The sequence below is a fragment of the Myxocyprinus asiaticus genome, chromosome 39, assembly GCF_019703515.2.
Source record: "Myxocyprinus asiaticus isolate MX2 ecotype Aquarium Trade chromosome 39, UBuf_Myxa_2, whole genome shotgun sequence".
Lineage (NCBI taxonomy): Eukaryota > Metazoa > Chordata > Actinopteri > Cypriniformes > Catostomidae > Myxocyprinus > Myxocyprinus asiaticus.
Genome location: NC_059382.1, coordinates 14,588,043 through 14,606,305, shown reverse-complemented (window position 1 = coordinate 14,606,305; position 18,263 = coordinate 14,588,043). Strand labels below are relative to the sequence as shown.

The window sequence follows — 18,263 nt, the reverse complement described above, 5'->3', positions numbered from 1 at the left end:
GTTGCCTGATCTGCATAATTCCTTAAGAGAATCTGGTGTTAAACCAGCGCGCACCAATTTTACCAGCCACATTCCCCACTCAAGCCTGGTTTCAGTCTGACGTGAAGCATGCCCTCTGATAGATATGCTCGTGCTGCACACATGGATATTTATATGTCGCAATATACAAGATATAGCAAAATCTCTATCGATTTTACACTTTATATCATCCCCACGATATACAGTTTATCGTCATATCGCCCAGCCCTATCACTGCATCTGGGCCAGCTTAAATTCCAAGATGATCTTAACTGGTTTCCGATGGGCAATTCTGGTCTGTTACTGGCACAAGTTGGTATTGTTGCAAGTATACCTAGCTTGGCCAGTGAAGCCATGCTCCACAACCAGCATGAAAGTGCCTAAAACATACCTAATACTATTAAACAGAAATACTTTTTTAACTGATTTGAACTGGTCATATAAGATGGTCGCCAGCTGTTTTAGCAGGGCTCTCGCACAAATGTGCTTATTTTTGTAAACTCTGGTGTATTTTGTACTTTCTAATCCTCTTTTGAAAGCTTAGCACTTCCTGTGAATTTCAGTGATAAACAAGGTCAAAGGATACAAGCTATATGTGAAAAAAAAAACAGTAATTGTTTCTTCAACTTGAAATGTGGTTAATTGTTACACTGTATTTTCTTTTGTTTCAGGTATAAATCCCTGTGTCCAGAAACCTGGCCAAACTGGGATGGTCGTCTTGTCGATGGAGTGTCCATGCTCGTCAAGCACCTCGGCTATAAACCTGAGGAGTACAAACTCGGCCGGTTGGTTAAAAAATCCGTTTTTAAATGCCAATTTAAATTTAGTGTTTAAGTTTTAATTTCTGTGCTACCAGAAAAGATGGAGATGACTTTTCATGTCTTTTTTTTTTTTTTGTTTGTTTTTTTTTTTTTTTTTTTTTTAAGGACCAAAATCTTCATCCGTTTCCCCAAAACCTTGTTTGCTACCGAAGATGCTCTTGAAGTCAGAAAACACAGTCTTGGTACGAGTACATATTGGTACATATTTTGATAGCCTACATATTTTGGCATACTGGATGGTCTAACTTCCACCTCAAACTCTTCTTCCTGCCCTTGTAGCTACCAAACTGCAGTCATCTTGGAAGGGCTACTGTCAAAAAACGAAATATTCTAAAATGCGACAATCGGGTAAGGTTTAAAAAAAAAGGTGCTTTTGTTTTTCTAAAAAAAAAAATCTTAAAAATTGATGCTTGAAATTTTTGTTCCTGTCATTTTTCCACAGCTATCCTGATTCAAGCCTGGTGGAAAGGTATTCTGGCCCGCAGGCAAGCAAAGCGCAGGAGAGAGGCTGCCGACACCATCCGCAGGTCTGTTTGCATGACATGACTAGTATAAAAAGCAGTGCAGTAAAATATGTGATCTAAATCTAGAGTAAAAGAGACACTATGCTCATTGTAGCTTTTGTTTTTGGGGCAGTCTGTGGTGGTATTATTATAGTTTTAAATTTAGCTTTGATTTCTCTGTAATTTTCAATTTGTCAATTTAATTTTGTTTTCATTCATTTTCACTCTATGACTGTTAAAGTTTAGCTTTAGGTTTTTTTTTTCAGTGTTTTATTGTTTTAGTTTTACTGTGTATTAATTCTTTTATTTTAGTTTCAGTATTTTAGGGCTGCCAACATTTGTTTTAACCGGTATCATTTAAGTACTGTATGTCTAGTGTTGTTAAATTCCTCAGGTTCGTCTAATGTTATCGCTAGTGGCATCTAATGATATTTTAAGGATTAATAAATGCATGTTGTAAAGGTTTCGCATGTTAGAGCATACCGTGTATCTAAAACAAAAAAATAATTCATTGTCAGTTTTAGTTTTGGAGTCAGTTTAGTTTCAGTTATTTACTTTTTTATTTTTTCATTTAGTTTTTGTTAATGATAACAACACTTGTGACGACCATTACAGGTTCATTAAAGGCTTCATCTACCGTCACCAGCCTCGTTGCCCAGAGAACGAGTACTTCCTGGACTATGTTCGTTACTCGTTCCTAATGAAGTTGCACAGGAGCCTGCCCAAAACAGTCCTGGATAAGAGTTGGCCAACACCCCCTCCTGCCCTCACTGAGGTAAGACATCATTCATGAATAGTCATGCATTCAAGCATACTGTTAGACTTGAATTAAGAAATTCTGCCTTTTACATACAGGCTTCAGAGCAGCTCCGCAAGTTGTGCATGCAGAACATGGTGTGGAAGTACTGCAAGAATATCAACCCAGAATGGAAGCACCAGGTGTCATATTTATGATCAACACAGTTATAGATGCAGTGTGTAGTTTTAAATTTTAGCGGCACCAAACGAAATTGCAAAAATAATGATTATTTCAAACAGGTTTCTAAAACAAACAGCATTGTCGGGCCGCTCAACAAGATTGCAATTAGTGTGCTGTGAATAGTGGTGCAAAAATTGCACACTGCACCTTTAAATGAAACTCACCAGTACAGTCTTTTTACAATCACTGTTCACTTAATTGATTGGTTTTTGGAAATTATTTATTGTCTGTTATTGCAGTTGGAGCAGAAAATGGTTGCAAGTGAAGTCTTTAAGGACAAGAAGGATAACTACCCACAAAGTGTGCCAAAGCTGTTTGTTGGCACAAGGCTCAGTGAGTTTTCAGTCTCTTTTTCAGTTCCTGTAAGTAGACTGACTTTCTGTTGCCTTGTATATTCTGATTGTTTTCTGTGTGTGTGTTCAAAAGATGGGGAGGACATCAACCCCAAAGTGATTCAGGCTCTGGGGAATGAGAAGATGAAGGTGTGTTGAATTTTGTGCTGCTTTAAGAAATTGCTTTTTTTAGATCTCTAATTTGGGGTTCTTCATCAAATTCTGCTTAGCAGTATAGATGAGTCTGGAACTAACTTTAGTCTAGAATGTGTTTTCAATATTTTTCTGACCTAGGGCCCCTCATTTTAAGTAACACTGTAACATTTTAATTATGCCTGTCTTTAAAATTTTTAACTAGCATTATTACATTATGTAAGGTTTATCAGATCATTAAGTACATTTATTATAGATAGTTTAAAATGTCATGAATTATTAAAGAAATAGTTCACCCAAAAATGAAAATGTTCTCATCATTTACTCACCCTTATGCCATCCCAGCTGTGTATGACTTTTTCATCTGCTGAACTCAAATGAAGATCTGGTCCATACAATGCAAGTGAATGGGTGCCAAAATTTTGAAGTTCTAAGAATTACATAAGACTCCAGTGGTTAAATTAATGTCTTCAGAAGTGATATGATAGGTGTTGGTGAGAAACAGATCACTTTCATTGTGTTTTTGGTGATTCACATTGTCCGTGCATATCGCCCCCTACTGGGCAGGGAGAAGAATTTCTAGCAAAAAGGACTTAAATATTGATGTTTTTCACCCACAACTATCATATCACTTCTGAAGATATGGATTCAAACACTGGAGTCGGATGGATTACTTTTATGATGTCTTTATGTGCTTTTTGGAGTATCCAAATTTTGGCACCCATTCACTTGAATTGTATGGACCTACAGAGCTGAAATATTCTTCTTAAAATCATAATTTGTGTTCTGCAGAAAAAAGAATGTCATACAAATTTGGGATGGCATGAGGGTGAGTAAATGATGAGAGAATTTTCATTTTTGTGTGAACTATCCCTTTAAAGAAGATTCTACAGTATATGTATATGTTACATTTCTTAAATTAGCCTTATGGTGAATGTAGCAGTTTCATACTAACATATGTGTTATTATGTGTTAGTGTAATCTAAACATCCTCCATTCCTCCTCACAGTATGCTGTTCCAGTGACAAAGTATGACAGGAACGGATACAAAGCTCGCAACCGACAGCTCTTGCTCACGGCCAACAGTGCAATCATTGTGGAAGAGGCCAAGCTGAAACAGCAAATTGACTACAGCGCACTGAAAGGTGAGGTGGAAGGATGGAAAGAGCCACTGACTCTTAAAAAAAAAAAAAAAAAAGTGACACAATAACCACTTCTGCTTTATCTGTAGGGATTTCTGTCAGCTCTCTGAGTGATGGGATATTTGTTCTCCATGTTGCGTCTGAAGACAATAAGCAGAAAGTGAGTCTAAAGATCAGTTGAATTATTGTCTAAACTTTGTCACATTTTCAAGGGCAGAGTCTTTCCCTAAGCACTTAACTGACTGCTTTTAACCCCTAGAATGCATACAGGTATGTGGGTCAGAAGAGACTGAGGTGAAACCTAGATGCTTATTCTTTATAAAACTACTTGTTTTTTCAAGGAAAATTAACCTTAAGTACTCTATATTGCTATATGACTCAATGTAGCTATATTTGTTGTTCAGAGGTGAGGCGTACTAAATAAAGAAAAGTTGCATGTTCACATACACTAAAAAGTGGTCCAGGAGCTATTACCATTGTGTCCGTGCTGTGAACTAGGCATCTAACCTCCATGGGGATGCTCCATGGGGACTGTCCCCGTTATAGTATTGTGTCATGCACTTGACACATAACAACTTGTTATACTTGCATACAACACATAAATATGAACATGAAATTTTTTAAACATACATTACATAACAAATGGAAAATGAAAACAGTCAATGTATTACAAATGTAATGCTAGTGCTAAATGCATTGTATACCATAATAAACATATGGGTCTTAGAGGAACCACGTATGCATTCTAGAGTTACTGATGCAAACTCTCTTATAATTTGAAAGATATTTAACTACGTTTATAAAAGGTAGGTAAGTTCACATGGTCAAAGACACCTTAACTGAAGAATATCTGGTGTGTCAGATCAAAAGACCACTTCATGTAAAATTATAATAAAAAGTTGATGGTCATGTCATTTTTTTACCCACATGCATTATAGATTTAAAGTGAATATGTGAATTTTATTGGTTTCACAGGGTGATGTGGTGCTTCAGAATGATCATGTCATCGAGACGTTAACCAAAGTGGCTATCTGTGCTGACAAGATCAACAGCATTAACATTAACCAGGGAAGGTGAGTTGCAGGTGCAAAATTACCCATTTGCCACTAAAGTTGTACTAGGTACATATAGTATATGAGCTTGTACCTGTGAACCCCCGTAAAAATAACACGTTATTTTTTTTTCTAAATCTCAGAATGCAGTTTATTCAATTATTAGAATAATAACACAATTTGGACATTATACAGATGCACTAATAGATAACTTTTATTCTCTGTATCATGGACAGCATAAAGTTCAGTGTGGCACAAGGCAAAGAAGGGATCATAGATTTTACATCTGGTTCAGATCTGGTGGTAGCCAAGGCTAAGAATGGACACCTTTCTGTGGTGAGTCGCTTTCTGTCTGTCGGTCTGACTGACTGTCTGTCAAACTGACTGACTATTTGGCTGTCTGTCTTATCTATCTGTCTGTCTGTGTCAGACTATCTGTCTATCCATCTGTCTGTCTGTGTCAGACTATCTGTCTATCTTTCTACCTTATCTATGTCTGTCTGTCAGTCAGTCTATCTGTCAGTCAGTCTGTCTGTCTATCTTTATCTATCTGTCTGTCAGACTATGTGTTTGTCTATCTTTATCTATCTGTCTGTCTATCTTTATCTATCTGTCTGTCAGACTCTGTCTGTCTGTCTTTTATCTATCTGTCTGTCAGACCATCTGTTTGTCTATCTTTCTACCTTTTCTGTCTATATGTCTCTATCAGTCTATCTTACTTAACTACTGTCTATGTCTGTCTGTCTGTCTATCAGACTATATGTCTGTCCTAATATCTGTCTGTCTGTCTCTCTATCTTATCTGTCTGTCTGGCCATCTATCTGTCTTTATTTAGTATTGCATGTTTTTGTTGGTAGTTTTGTATATATATTGCATGCTGAGGAAGTACATTAAAGACTATATTTATTAAAATTATTTCAAGGAGGAAACAAATTAGAGTTCCAGAACACAAACAACAGGTGTACTTACAGAGTATCATATTTTTCAGACTGCCCCTCGCCTTAACACAAGATGATGGACGAGTCATGCCCAAGAACTTCCTGTGTTCTCACAAGATCTTTCTGATATGTTCCTTAGTTCATTAATCACATGACTACAGGCAAAGCTTCTCTCTGCCAATCAGATGCCAGCCAGCTGCACCAAAGGCCTCTACTTTCAGTTGTGAAAGTCTAGCAAACTTATTTATGTTTTTGGGGAATAATACTGTTATATGAATATTATGATTTTTAGATTTTTGAAGCCAAGAAATAACAATATATATGTGCATATTTCCTGCACTCTGTCTCTATCTAGATTATTTGTAGAATATAGATTTGTCATTAGAGAAGGTGACCTCAGCCACATTTACAAGGAAAACCAGGGTCCATAATGAGTAGTTATTAGTTATGGTTATATTTTCGTTCACCCATGATTACTTTTCTAGGAATAAAGTTATACAAACCTACTCAGAACTTCCAATACACTTTTACTTGTGTAATAATAAAGTTCATAGGAAAGGTATTATTTACTTTTTGTTGCTATGGAGAAGATGACTTCAAAAAGATGTATGAATCTGTTCCGTACAATATTGCTTACAGGCCTAATAAGTTATTAATATAGGTTGGTGTGTTCAAGAGGAAAGTAAAAGTTGGTTTGAGTTTTAGAGAGTGTACACCATGTGCATTGAGGGAGCGTGTCATGTACAAGTAGGTTCCTTGAAGAGATCTTAAAGAGATCTAGATGGAAAAAAGTGATCACTCGGCATCCAGTTACAGTAGATATGCTTGTGAACCAACCCCATCTATTTACATTGTGATTCATTCATCATTTATTACCCTGTATAATGCTGCAATTTGATAAACCAATACAGAGAGTTAAATAGGGGCAGCAAGCAGGACTGGAGATACATAGATCAGCAAAAATCTCTTTGCCAAGCCCCAAAACTGTGCCTCAAAATGTACTATTTAAGTAGATCACATTTGGGAGTATCTCTGATGTTCTGTGATGAGAAAAGTGTTAGCAATTCCTGTAGAAATGGGAAGAAATCCAGTGATGGACAAAAGGTTTGATTTTGAGAATGGTCTTTCCTCATACACTAGAGGTGAATTACTCAGGCTTTGTCCTCCTAATACACTGGACACAATAATCTCCTATTAGTGCCAATGTCTTGCATTAGCACTGCTTTAACCTCGTGGCAAAGCAGAAAGGCTTTCAAAATCAGTCAACTATTGGGAGGTGTTGATAGCCTTAATTATAGGGGAAGTTGTATGTTATCTACAGTATGTTTATGTCACTGAGGCAGGTTTGTGTATATGTAGATAAAATGTAACAAAGCACTTCTATATTACTGTTCACAAACAAAATAGAGATGTACTTTTTTGAAGCAAAAGTTACAATTTGCCACACCCTCTTCTTGCACTATAGGATTATTCAGGCACCTAAAATCCATTCATAGCTCAACTATTTGATGTTGCCTTGATGTCAAGCGATCAGCCTTTAAGTCATCAGTGAAATATTGAGCATGTGCCTACCATAGCTAGTGTCATAGCTGAGGAAATATGCTTTAAACAAAACAACAACAAAAAACCTGTAAGAATACTATTTAAATGCTGTTGTAAGGATAAGTGCCGCATGTAATGTATTTAGAAATAAAATATTTTTTTGACATTTATAAAAAGTATCCCAATACTCTCCACACAAACTGTTGGCCCACAAGTTTCTTAATGCATTTAGATGTAATTCACACTTTGTGATTTTTGTTTTATACTATTTGTGTAATGTAAGTACCTGGAAGAAATCTGTCATTTGGATGGAAGCAAACTGACAATGTATCTGAGCATATTAAAGCTGATTAAAAACATGGACTTCTCAGCTCTCTGTTTTTCTTGCATACTGTTGATAATAGGCATCTGTGCATTACTTTTGGTATCTCTTCTTTGGTATCTTATTTTTCTTTATTATTTATCTCTATAGTGCCTCGCTGGAATAAAAAGATAAATAAAACCAGCCTGAGATGTTTTGCTGGTTTATGCTGTTCATGTTACTAGGCCTGCCTGAGAGACCAGTTAAAACCAACTTAGGCTGGTTTAAAGGAAAATAACTGGTTCTGTACAGTTTAAACTAAATCGTCAGCATTTGTGGCATAATGTTGATTATTACAAACAATAATTACGACTCGTCCCTCATTTTCTTTTTCTTTTTTAAAAGAAGCAAAAATCTGGGTTACAGTGAGGCACTTAAAATGGAAGTGAATGGGTCCAATCCGTTGTTATATTCAATTTTAAAATTGTGTTGCCATGACAACGTTGTAAACACTGTAATCCCGCAAACAACTTCACAGCTCAAATAATACACAAGTGTTACAGAAGAGCTTTTTTATAAAATTATAAGCTTCACCTATCTGCCTTTAAACCTTCCAAAAATTGACCCCATTTAATTTAATTGTAATTGCGTCACTGTAACCTCGATTTTTATTTATTTTTAATTAAAGGATGGATGAGTCTAAATACATTTTTGTGGTAATCAGCTTTGTGCCACAAATGCTGTCGATTGAGCTTAAATTGTATTGAACCCGGAATATTCCTTTAAACTGTTTATTTTTCAGCAGGGCAGAAATTAAAACTATACTGGCACTTCATAAATGCAATACCTGCTCTTGCATGGCAGCAAAATAATATGCCTATTGCCTACTGTTAAATTTCTTGGCAAAAACAAATAATAATAAATTATGATATTGATGCAGTTAGATTTTTTTTATCAATTTGAATTTTTAAGTCAATGGGAAAGTTTAGAACTTTAATGTAAAGTTTTGTACACAAAAAAAAATTATATATATATATAATTATTATTATTATTATTATTATTTCTATTTTAAGGTTAGAGCTGAAATAATTGCAGAAACGTGTATGAAAATGAGCATGCGGGCTTTAAAGTAATGAGTAGCCTAGAGAGAAACAAACCGAAACCAACCGAGATTACAATAAAGAAGTAAATTCAGAGAAGTGCGATCACTGGGCGGAGATACTTAAATTCTACTATTGCCTAACAATGTCAGGTGACAGAAGACAACGCAATGAACGCATAGAATATCGGTTTTCGTCGTGTTTTAAAACACACTTTGTATTAGTTTAATGGTATATTAATGTACTATAGTTTGTACACATACTCAATATGTGATATCTAAGATATCCATTATGTTTATGATACAGTAGGCGTACTATATCGCAAAGGCTAGTTCCACATTCGTTGGTAACAACTACTATCAATTGAGACTCCACAGAGGTATACGGGGGCCGTTCAGACCGAACGCGTTTTTGCGCTAAAAAAAAAAAAAGCAAGATACAGCGCAACGAATATAACAGAACTCAGGTGTCTCGAGACGCGTTTCTTTTAACCTGACAAGGTGTTCTGCGCGAGATGCGGGTTAAGGCAAGTGCTTACATTGTTGAGATCGAAAAACAGCGCGAACGCGTTCGTCCCCTGAGAATGATGGGTGTGACTCTGTAAGTTAGTTTATTATTACCTTATTATTTATGGAACGACTATTCCGGTCCTTGATTATCCCCGATAACATATTAGATATAGAAGAAGCGTTGTAAAGTAAGTTCTCAGCGTGTTCGCAGTGATGGCTGTTGGGCCATGTAGCGCAGAGATTCAACAACGGCGCTTGGAGCTCGTGGAGAACCACAGCGAACACTTGACGCGCCTTCTGGACGTGCTGTTCAACGTGGGTGCAGTGACCGAGGAAGACCTAAGCCTCATTAGAGGTTCATCTCTCAAAGGTGAGAGAGAGTGTATGCGAGTTCTTCTGGATGTGCTCAATGGAAGAGGTGAAGAATCATGCAGGGCGTTCCTCTACTTGCTACCAAGCGTTCAGGAAGAAACAGCCTCAGCAACAAAACCAGGACAGACCAGCAAGCAAGACCACCTGAAAAAGCACAAAGACATCCTGGCTAGACAGCACTGTTCAGTGGACTATCTAAGCATCAGAGGTCTGAATTCAGAGCAGACTGAGACTGGATGCTTGACTGATATTACATTCTCAAGACAGACTGGCCATGCATCACCCTTGCAGTGCCGGCATGAGGCCTCTGGAGTGGGTGATGCTTTCAGGACACAGGGGGATGAGGCTGGTAGACAAGATGAGATATGTGTTTTCAGGGACGTGTATGAGAATTTGCTTTCTAACATAGCAAGTGGGGTGAATATGCTGTCCGGAATTGCTGGGAGTGGGAAAACCACGGTTGTGAGACGGCTGGTGCGAGAGTGGGCTGCCGAAAGCAACTCGACCAAGATTGTCCTATCTCTGTCATTTAGTGAGTTAAACCTTATAACTCAGGAGCAAAGCTTGCAGGAGCTTTTGACAGATCACTACAGCCATTTGAAACCCATTCTGACAGATTTACTGACCTCAAACCCAGCACAGTTTTTACTCATCTTAGATGGACTTGACGAATTCTGTTACCATCTTAATTTCGAACATACTCCCAAGTGCTCAGATCCTGAGCGGGTGCAGCCTATACAAGCCATTGTGGTGAATTTGATCAAGGGGAATCTGCTTCCAGGTGTGTCCATATTCCTCACCTCCCGGCCTCACGCGGTCTCCAAAGTGCCTCCTGTGCTGGTCAGTCAGTTTTACAGTCTGCTGGGCTTCTCCGCAGGTCAGCAGAAGCAATACTTTGAGCAGAACTGTGGTTCTCACGAAGCTGCTGCTTCAGTGTGGGCCTCGGTATCGTCCCATAAACCCCTTCTCCTTATGTGTCACATTCCTGCATTCTGCTGGATTGTGTCTGCTGCTTTGCAAGATGGTGGCTCCTGTCTTTGTCTTGACACTGTAAGTGCCAGTCCAGGAAAAAGAGGATTACGCAATGAGGAAGCAAACCGACGAAACTCTTCATTGGGACCTAAGGAGTTAACAAACACCAAATTGTACCAGGAGACCTCAAAACCAGTCACTATCACTGAGATCTACTGTTGCTTCGTCAAATCCATCTTGCTGTTCCATGTGCAAGGGCGTACAGAGGGTTCCCATCTCACCAGGCTCCAACATGCCCCTCACGTCCTTGGCGAAATGCAGCCTTTTCTAAAAAGCCTGGGAGCCATGGCCTTCAAAGGTCTGCTGGAGAGACGGTTCATCTTTGACAGCTCTGATTTGAACGCTTTTAATTTGGGTAGCTCTAAGCTCTCACAGGTATTCCTCATAGAGATTCTTAAAGAGGATCGAGCCTCCCTTACATTTGAAAAGGGCTTCCATTTCATCCACACCAGTGTGCAAGAGTTCTTGGCTGCCCTGTATTATGTTTTTCAGTCTATCTCAGGATCAGATCCATTTTCAGGCCTCAAATCAACCACAGGCCGCTATTTCCGGTCTGTGTGTAAGCAAATTGTGTCAGCTGTTCATAAGTTTGGCAGACCATACCGTCTCTTCCGCAGACGCATAAAGAAGGCTTTTCGTTGTGGGGAACAACATCAGTCTGGACACATGGATCTGTTCTGCAGGTACATACAGTACATGTCCGGGTCTCATATCACCCCAAAATCAACAGGAAGAAATTGAAAGTATATTTTGCTTGAAAATGCAGTCTGTTAATTAGGACAATTAATATTTTTGCATTGTGAAATTATTTTCATGACATTTAACCATATTCAAACCATTCTTGTTATTGTAATATGAAAAAAAAAAAAAAAAAAAATGCTAAAGGTGCACTCAGTAATTTCTCCTCAATTAAAAAAGTTTTATTCTTAAATAAATGAATGAATTTTCAAACATATGTCATGTCAGTAACCTTATAAAAAGCTGTTTTATACTACATGGAGAGGGTCCCCTCAGTGGGGGCAGCCATGTTAGAATCACATGACCAGTCGAATACTACTCTGTTAGCTATTAATTTTGAAAGATGCAGCATCCACAACACTAGGTGTCGAAGATGACATATTGAAAAAATCACTTAGTGCACCTTTAAGTATTTATTTATTAGAATTTGTTAGTGTTTTGGTAGGATTGTACTGCCTTTAATTTATGTAATAAAGTAAAAACACTATATTACAGTAATGATAATCACCAATGAGAATAATGGAGATTACACACAAAAAAATCACAAGTAAAAGATATGTGCACATTACAGTAACAGTACAGTACAATTTAATGTGCTTAATTGTCATGAAAATGATGTCACAATGCAAAATCATAATAATAATAATAATAATAATGGTCCTGAAAATAGGCTTAAGGTTCTTTATGCAAAATATATTTTCTTTTGATGTTAGAGTAAAAACCTGGACATGTTCTAATGAGATTCACCCATTTCCTGCTATGTCAGTTTTTAAAGGAATATTCCGGGTTCAGTGCAAGTCAAGCTCAGTCGACAGCAAATGTAGCATAATGTTGATTACCACAGAAAATACAGTATTTTCAACTCGTCCCTCGTTTATTCAAATAAAAAAGCAAAAATCACAGTTGCAATTAGGCACTTGCAGTGGAAGTGAATGGGGCCAGTCCATAAAAATTAAAATACACACTGTTTTAAAAGTATAGCCTCAAGACATAAACATTATACATGCTAAGATTATTTTGGTGTGATAAAATCTGTTACAAATGATTTTAGTGTGAAAAAATCGCTTACAGGGTTTACCAGCGTTATGGCGTCATGGCAACAAAGTTGTATTTTTGAATATAATCTTACACAGACAATGATAGTAAGCGAATATGTCTTGGGACTATACTTTTGAAACAATGTATATTTGAATGTTTATGGACTTCGCCCCTTACACATCCATTGTAAGTGCCTTACTGTACCTGCAATTTGATGCTCTTTTTTTAAATAAAGATTTACAAGTTAACATTATTATGTGTTGATTGAGCTTAAAGGAATATTCCGGGTTCAATACAAGTTAAGCTCAATCGACAGCATTTGTGGCATAATGTTCACTACTACAAAAATACATTTTGACTTGCCCCTCCTTTTCTTAAAAAAAAAAAGCAAAAATGGGGGCAAATTTAAAATATTTTAAATGTTAGAATAGCCACAAGACATAAACAATATGCATGTAAACATGATTGTAGTGTGATAAAATCACTTACTAACCTTTTCTTTGTAAAGTTATTACCAATTTTACAACTTTGTTACCATGACGATGTAATGTTAACAAACCCTAAAATGACTGTAAAAATGACAATTAATACAACTTTACAGTTCAGATAACACGAGTTTTAAAAGAAGAATTAATGTAAGTGCTTTCATAAAATTATAAGCCTCAAATTTCTGCCTTTAAACCCTCCAAAAACTGGCACCATTCACTTCCATTGTAAGTGCCTCACTGTAACCTCCATGTTTGCTTTTTTATTTTTACAGAAAAGGAGAGACTAATCAAAATTCATTTTTGTGGTAATCGACATTGTGCCACAAATGCTGACGATTGAGCTTTACTTGTATTGAACCTGGAACATTCCTTTAACTTTAATTAAACCCAGAACATTTCTTTAATGCTTGATTCTATCAATAATTTAAGGTTTTTGTGTTTTCTCATTTCATAACTCACCTGTAATGTGCGCTCATACACAGGTTTGTATGCGGCCTGTTGGTCCCTAGAACGCGCCTAATCTTAAATGGATTTTTCCCTGATGGACCACGGACACATCTTCTCTTATGCACACCCTCTCCAGATCCAACTCCTCCTTTCCTCCTCCATCTGTTACACTCCCAGCTCCAGAGCTCCACCCTCAGCCCAGAAAGGCAGGTCAATGTGTGTCACTGTCTTTACGAGGCTCAAGACCCTGATTTGTCACAACGGCTACAAGGCTGGATGAAAGTCCTTTCAGAGCAGGCCTCAAATCAGTCTGGCTCTGTGAACAGAGACTGGAGCGAGCTGGCTTTCCTGTTACAGCTGAGCCCAGACCTGCAGTTTCTAAAACTAGATGCACAAGCACTCAATGCTGATGGGCTCCGCAGGCTCTTACCAGTTCTTCCTCTCTTTTCAACACTCAGGTACTGTAAACATAAGATATAATTGGTCAAAATCTGCTATGGCACTCTTAAAGGGACAGTCAACCCACAATGAAATTTCTGTCATCATTTGCTCACCCTCATGTAGTTCCAAACCAATTTGACTTATGTTAGGCAGAATGCAGAATGTTTGAGATAGGCTTCCAGGCGGGATAAAAATACACTGATTAAAAATCCCACTGTCCAATCAAAAATCAGATAATTTACCTTATTCAAATAGCCCTCATGAAACTCCCATAAACTTCTAGAGACGCACGACATCCAGGCAGGACCCAAAATGATGCGTTTAGAGCCTCTTTTCTAATGAACATCGATCTTTTGCTCCCTTGAACTCAGTGGGATGCGTATCTGTCTTAGACAGCTTCAGTGGGGCTCTATGGGCCGTGCGTCCACTAACTCCAACGGACATAATGGTGCAGATAACATCAACGGAACAAACATCATGAAAGTGTTGTATGCTATTGCAGTTTTGTTACTTAAAATATTGAACTGTGACAATAGTCTAAATTATAGAGAGATTATATGCAATTTGATAAACATGTTGTTGCACAATTTTAATGACATTTTAAGGGAAGCTGTGCTTCCCCTGTAGTCTAAACAGTTGCCACTAGCAGAATTTTTGTCTTCCATATAATGAAAGTGAATGGTAACTGAGGCTAACATTCTGCCTAACATCTCCTCCAGAAGAAAGAAAGTCATAAGAGTTTTGAACCACATGAGAAGTAAATAATAGTAGAATTGTAATTTTGGGTGAACTATCCCTTTGAATAATTGTGCTTTGTGATATTAACTGTGTTGTCTTTGTTTAAAGTGTGGAACAGAATCCTCTTGGCCCAGAGGGGGCGGCTGTGCTATCCCTTGCTCTGCAAAATCCAGACTGTTGCATTCAGAGGCTGTGGTAAGTTGCCATAACAAATTGCTAAAAGAAACGTTCCAATGAAAAATCATGCTGAAAGTGTGAACTTTTGACTATGTACAATATGTTTAACACAGGGTGGTCGCGACAGGGCTTGGCTGTGAGGGCGTTAAGATTCTTGCAGAAGCACTGAAAGAAAATCGTACTGTGACTGACCTCAGGTGACCAATGAGAAAACAGATGTAAAACAGTATGTCCACAAATAATTGGCCATGTCATGTTGTTTTCTGTAACCTACAATGTCATTGTCTCAGTAGAATGGCCATCAATAAAATTGGAGATGTTGGAGCTGGCTCTCTTGCAGAATTGTTGAGGACAAATCGCACTTTGACAGATATCAGGTGAAGGAGACTTGTATTAAGCTTTAATGTCTCTGATGTTGGAGTGGGGAAAATTAACAATCAGCTGGCAATATCACAAAATAAACCCTGACAGGGTGATCAGGCTAGTTATACTGCATATAAAAATATTCAAGTTTTAAATTATTGTATTATATGAGAAACAAAGAGACCACAAAGTTTTCAGAGAGAAGTGATACTAGCATAGCTGTATAGGACATTGGTCGCCAGAGACAATGGTCAATTGGCTACAGTAGAGGTCTTTATACAAAATTTTGACAGCAGTGATTGACCAATAAGAATCAAGTATTCCAGAGAACCATATAATACATTTCCTATTGGTTCTTATTAATCACTGAAGCTAGCAATGTATTTGTGCCCATTCATTGTGTTTTATCATTGTGCATTCTATAGACTTCGTGACAACCATGTGACAGACAAAGGAGCTGAACTCCTCATGGTGGCCCTAAAAGAGAACACTACATTACAATACCTGTGGTATGATCCATTTAGATCTCATTTATTTCAGTTAATCTATACATGATTGTATACAGTAGTGATTGTGTGCCAATTGTTGTTTTTATTCATCACAGGATGACTGACAACAAGTTTTCCAAAGAGGGTGTCAAGAAGCTGAGAGAATTTGCAAAGAGCAGACCTAATCTTGACATTAAAGTTTGTGACTGATTCACAACCAACAAACCAGGGAGGAATATTAAGGATCATGCTTTTCTTGCAATTCATCAGTTGACTGGTACAGCTGTCACTCATACACTACTCATACAGTTGCTCCTTTGTCCTGATATATTACTTTGAATGCATATGTTTAATGGACGCAATCAGAAGCTGAGTTCGGAATGGCATACTACCATACTACTTTTACTATTTATGCCTTATTTATATGGTATGTCCGAACTTAGCCAGACTCTCCAGGTTTGACAGAACCACTCAGGCTACTACTGCCCTCTACTGGATTTTAATGGAGAATTCGCTACGCTTTTGAATGGTACATTGAATTCATACCACTGGAATTTATCAACAGTAATGTACTAAGAACTGTCTGCGATAATTCAGGCAATGGTATTTCCTGCACTTTATACCTTTTAGACTATTTAGACCACTTCCCAAAAAGACTGGATTGCTATAATTTATTTTGTAAAAGATGAATTGCTTTCTTTTCATTAGCAAATCTGTTACAGGTTTTGACTGAAGCTTACATAATGTATGTTACCTTTTTTTATATTTATTTTTACTTCTTTATCTATTCTGCTCTAGTGTTTCTTTCCAGTTTTCCAGTTATAGTGCCACAATCAATCTCTGCTATGGTTTAGTGCCCATTTTTGTGGGCTCGTTTACAGGCAGACCTCAGGGCTCCACTTTGCATCTAGACTTTGCATGCTTCTTAAACAGAAGTAAAAATGTACGTGTAAAATACACAAAAAGAGAGAGGGTCATATGTTGTACTTTGGTTAGTCAATGCTTTTTAAGCTGACATTTTAAAAGGTAATCAACTAAATCACTATAATATCAGTGATTAACCTCTCTAAAATCACATGAAGTGTTGTGACTGTTTAAACAAAAGAAAACGTTTCATTATGAACACAGATTTCCTTTATTCATTATTATGTTGTTGCTTTGTACGGCAATAGTACTATAAGAATAGTGTTCAAAACATACGTCTGTCTTTATTGTATAACTTCTTATACATGTCAAAATATAGCACCAGAGTAAGAAGTAACTGCAATGATACTGTATTTGCAGCAAGCTCAAAGGTTTAGTAACAAAATGCTCAAAGAACAAAATAAGTCATGCGTTGTTTTATCATTTATCATTTTTTAATTTTAACAATACTAACAATGCACAGTACAAGTGTTTTTAAGCAATCATTTAAACTAAAATTGAATGAACAAATGAGTGTTCAGTAAACTCATTTAAGTGAAGCGTGAAGCATTTACCCATGTTTCCATTGATCATGGTATAAATACTGGGGGGAATCTATGCCCTTGCGTTTAATGTATTCTCCAGATTCCATTATGTTATGCAACGGAGTCTGTGATATGTCATTTCTCCTACAGTAAGTTGCATTGCTGCAGGCGTCTGATTCCACACCTACTGCCTTGATATGAAAAGCCAGCTGTACATGTTTATTCTCAAGTGTGTGTCTGTCATTCTGCCATGTTTAACTAGAATTTTTAAAATTGCTTACATACTGTATATTTAGTATGTAGCCTACTTTGTACTGCTGCATATAATAGCTCAATAATGAAGCATCATACACCCTATTATGTGAACAGTGGATGGAAAGCATGACATAAAAGGTGCTGAAAAGCACAAGACATTTTCACTAGGCAACTGGGGAATATCTGATCACAATAAACCTCCATATAGCAGGCTACTTCCCTCGGTGTAATTGAGTTGCAGTTACTCATATAAACCACCAGATGCCGACGCGATATTTTGTGACACGGCTCCTCTGTTCAGTTGAGTACTTTGTAACGAGTAGACGAGAAACAACTGAACAAAGAGCTTTGTCCATTTGCTCACTTTCTATTAAATAACAGGCTACTACCTTTTATATTTACTATTTTATTGTTTCTACATTGCGAATGACCTTTGATAAACTGATAGTTACAGTTGACTTCAGAAGCTTGGAAAGAGCGTTAATGTGATACTCAGACACCAAATGACTGTTGTTGTTTTTCCCCCATTAATACAGTCATATGATATAAGACATTCTTGGCAATTACATTTACCATATGTTACATGTTTAGTACACTAGTCTGTCTGTGTTTTTGCATTAGTGCCAGTGGTGTTTCTCAGCTTGACCATTACTATCAAAGATGTTGAAATCATGAAGTAGCCTATGAGGAAAGTTTCCTTTGTTTCGAATAAGTCGGGAAAGGAATGAAATGGTAAAATGGTATTAGTAGCGTGACCCATAACAGCATACGACCTGGTAAACTGACGATGAGGTTTCAAACCTCTTCTCTGCAAGTGAGTTGTCTTTGCATGGAGGAAAATATAATGT

At 37.3% G+C, this 18,263-nt stretch overlaps 2 protein-coding genes across 6 annotated transcripts in view; both read left to right on the top strand.

The window, feature by feature from the left end:
- The window catches only part of LOC127429875 (unconventional myosin-Ic-like), a 68,638-nt gene extending 60,788 nt beyond the window's left edge, over positions 1–7,850 (top strand). For all 4 annotated transcript variants that reach the window (XM_051679189.1, XM_051679188.1, XM_051679192.1 and 1 more), the window contains 13 exons: positions 690–803; positions 945–1,021; positions 1,119–1,187; positions 1,282–1,366; positions 1,958–2,117; positions 2,198–2,281; positions 2,561–2,654; positions 2,748–2,803; positions 3,816–3,951; positions 4,038–4,108; positions 4,924–5,021; positions 5,237–5,336; positions 5,989–7,850. In XM_051679189.1, coding sequence (XP_051535149.1) covers positions 690–803; positions 945–1,021; positions 1,119–1,187; positions 1,282–1,366; positions 1,958–2,117; positions 2,198–2,281; positions 2,561–2,654; positions 2,748–2,803; positions 3,816–3,951; positions 4,038–4,108; positions 4,924–5,021; positions 5,237–5,336; positions 5,989–6,015 — 1,171 coding nt within the window. In that variant the 3' untranslated portion in view covers positions 6,016–7,850. The remainder of the gene's footprint in view (positions 1–689; positions 804–944; positions 1,022–1,118; positions 1,188–1,281; positions 1,367–1,957; positions 2,118–2,197; positions 2,282–2,560; positions 2,655–2,747; positions 2,804–3,815; positions 3,952–4,037; positions 4,109–4,923; positions 5,022–5,236; positions 5,337–5,988) is intronic.
- A 1,177-nt stretch (positions 7,851–9,027) lies between these two features.
- On the top strand, positions 9,028–17,643 carry LOC127430006 (NLR family CARD domain-containing protein 3-like). 2 transcript variants are annotated; one of them, XM_051679397.1, is made up of 7 exons: positions 9,028–11,477; positions 13,541–13,963; positions 14,793–14,879; positions 14,975–15,058; positions 15,152–15,238; positions 15,650–15,733; positions 15,829–17,643. In XM_051679397.1, exons 1-7 carry the CDS (start codon positions 9,604–9,606, stop codon positions 15,920–15,922), a joined length of 2,733 nt encoding a protein of 910 aa, XP_051535357.1. In that variant the 5' UTR covers positions 9,028–9,603; the 3' UTR covers positions 15,923–17,643. The 2 variants fall into 2 exon arrangements, with proteins under 2 accessions (XP_051535357.1, XP_051535359.1); XM_051679399.1 differs by having other exon boundaries at positions 15,155–15,238; positions 15,829–17,638.
- The last annotated feature ends 620 nt before the right edge of the window (positions 17,644–18,263 follow it).

What these genes read in the sequence shown, in the direction of transcription:
- LOC127430006 (XM_051679397.1), top strand. Translation starts at nt 9,604, where the DNA reads ATGGCTGTTGGGCCATGTAGCGCAGAGATTCAACAACGGCGCTTGGAG. An exon ending in CCTCTCTTTTCAACACTCAG is followed by an intron (nt 13,964 to 14,792) that starts GTACTGTAAACA and finishes CTTTGTTTAAAG; the next exon opens with TGTGGAACAGAATCCTCTTG. An exon ending in CGTACTGTGACTGACCTCAG is followed by an intron (nt 15,059 to 15,151) that starts GTGACCAATGAG and finishes TCATTGTCTCAG; the next exon opens with TAGAATGGCCATCAATAAAA.